At 52.7% G+C, this 2,500-nt stretch overlaps 1 protein-coding gene across 2 annotated transcripts in view; it reads right to left on the bottom strand.

Moving 5' to 3' along the window:
• LOC144532264 (sprouty-related, EVH1 domain-containing protein 2-like) overlaps positions 1–2,500 on the bottom strand; it is a 34,383-nt gene that overhangs the window by 742 nt on the left and 31,141 nt on the right. For both annotated transcript variants that reach the window (XM_078272936.1, XM_078272945.1), the window contains one exon: positions 1–2,058. This exon is cut by the window's left edge and continues 742 nt beyond it. In XM_078272936.1, the coding sequence (XP_078129062.1) occupies positions 1,294–2,058 (765 nt within the window). In that variant the 3' untranslated portion in view covers positions 1–1,293. The remainder of the gene's footprint in view (positions 2,059–2,500) is intronic.

The following is a 2,500-nucleotide window of genomic DNA, read 5'->3' as shown; positions in this document are numbered from 1 at the left end:
ACGTCCTGTTGGGTTCTTTAACCCCCCCAGTGTAGCACAAGTAGCCTTCATATTTCACTGTTTTCCGTCAGATCGTTTATAGATTTTGACGTTTCCGACTGCACTTGAAGGTAGCTTCATTTCCCCGGAGAAAGAGAGAAAGGGAAGGGACGAGCGAGACATGGCGAGTCCTTTGTTGTTGCAGGAAACAGTCAGCTGTTCCCCAAACTCCCGGGCAGTTCAGTGCTTGTGTTTGGTGTTTTAAAACGTTCTCGTGGCAGAGATAGAGGCAGTGATGTTTCCTGTTTCCTGTACGGGACTCTCACACCGCCTCAAACCACTCTGACAAGTCTGATCTCCAGTCACATGATTGGCCACAGCAGCGTGACGTTGGGTTGCGTTTCTCCAAAAAGTTTAGTCCGGGCCCGCTGCGTTTCCTCCCTGCGGCAACCCCCGCTGCAGCCTAAACACACCACCCTGATTCAAAATGAATGGAAAGACCTGCATTTTTGCGCAGGCAGTGTGATTGAAGCCTTAACAATACCTGGTGATAACAATAACAAGGCATTACGCTGTTTTTTTGTGCATATAAACAGTGTAACAACCAACCCGTTCTCATTCCGAACTCGTAAAATAAGGACGTTTGGACAGTGGCTGTCAGCGTCTGATGTGACGAAAAAGGCGTCTTTCAGCGTGTTTGTGTAACGCACCGGGGAGAGCAGCAGTTAGAGAGGATTTAGAGAGGAGTATGTAAGGGGGTTGGTTGGGGGGGTGGATGGGTCAAACAGGACTTTCACCCAGGAGAGCAGGGATCAACGTCCCGCTTGTCACGCTTGCTATAGTCGCTTTTTTCTTTCCTCCCACGTGACACAGAACCGTACGCCCACCCACGACCCTTTCCTTAACATAACTGCGTCAAAAGGGACGGCAATAGTCCCAACCAAGCGCGTTTACTTATAGCGCTAAAGGAGACTTTTAGCGTCAATAAGAACGACAAAGGCACCTGACCAAGCGTCCATATTTTACGAGATGAGTGTGAGAACGTGTTGGAACAACATGTCCACAGATAGAAGATAGACAGGACTGTGTGTACGACTGATTTAGTGAGAAACAAATAAGACAGAAGTGCTAATAAACTGTACGTTATTGCAGCTTTCACTACTGTTGATGCACGGAGCAGCCATGTAGGATTTTGAGCTCGGGGTACTGCGAGGTTGTCCGACTTCCCAAGTTCCCAACGTTTGAGTTCAGGCGGCTTGTTTCACGACTTTGACCTCGTAAATTCTGACTTCTGAGAACAAATGAAATGCACCATCAGCCCACCGCTTTGTGTTTCCCGCCACAGCAGCGGCAGGCCACGCCACAGCGGTAGCATGCCCTGAGCGGGGCGTAGCAGCACATGCATGGCGCCAGCATCGACAGAGCCACCAGCGCCGTCCAGCGCAGGCAGAAGCGCTCGTCGCTGGCGTCGCAGGAGCACGGGTCCGAGTAATCGCCCTCTGGGTCCGACATGCAGTGATACAGCAGGCTGTCGGCGCACCACATGAAGCTGACCCGCCTGATGCAGGTCTGGACAGGGTCGGGGGCTTCCTGGCAGCGGCCACGCCCATTGTCCTCATGGTTGAACATGTCCCGACAGTAAATGCAGCGGGAACGCTCACCGTCCTCCTTCCGCCTCTTCCCTTTGGGCTGCAGGGCGCGCGGCTGAACTGTCACCACCGCTCTGCGGCCGCTACTGCTGGCCCGCTCCTGGCAGCCGGGTTTGCCGTCGCAGCCTCGCTGCCCGTCGCGGCCTCGCTGCCCGTCGCAGCCCCGCTGCCCGTCGCAGCCTCGCTGCCCGTCGCAGCCTCGCTGCCCCTCGCAGCCTCTCTGCCCGTCGCAGCTCAGCGGGTACGGGTAGGTGTAGTCGTGTTTGGGCGGCTCGCTCTTGGCGAAGTGTATGTAGGCGTCGTGGTTGTCGGGCTGGGCGAGTTTGTCGCGTGTGGAGTTGGCGTGCCGGTAGTCCTCGTAGCCGGTGAGCCAGGATCGCTCGCGGGGGTTGATGCGTACGATCTCTTCCTCCTCCACCTGGAAGCTGACCTGAGACACAGAGGAGATAGAACTGATTAAAGACTTTATTCCTGGCGCCTCGGTAGCTCACCTGGTAGAGCAGGCGCCCATATATATATATATATATATATATATATATATATATATATATAAACAAAGAATATGTTTAGGGCATTTCCTCTCTAACTGGGAGGTTTTGGGACCGATTGGTGGGATTGCTGTGGACGAAGTACACACAGAGATACACTGGTAAGAATCAATAGAGCGCCGAAGTCCCGCCCCTTCCGATGGACCTCATGGGACCTTAACTCGGAAGATACATGAACGGTAGTGACGTTGAATTGAGCCATGACTTACACATATTTTAATAGATAATTTTTCAACCGAAGTTATCCGTAGGTATATCATATGACCACTTAGTTTAGTGTGAAACCGCTCAGTGAACTACATCTCTCGTCTCACACTATTTACG

This window comes from Sander vitreus, chromosome 2 (genome assembly GCF_031162955.1).
Source record: "Sander vitreus isolate 19-12246 chromosome 2, sanVit1, whole genome shotgun sequence".
In the NCBI taxonomy this organism is placed as follows: domain Eukaryota; kingdom Metazoa; phylum Chordata; class Actinopteri; order Perciformes; family Percidae; genus Sander; species Sander vitreus.
Note: the sequence above shows the minus strand (reverse complement) of the source record. Positions and strands in the feature narration are given on the sequence as shown.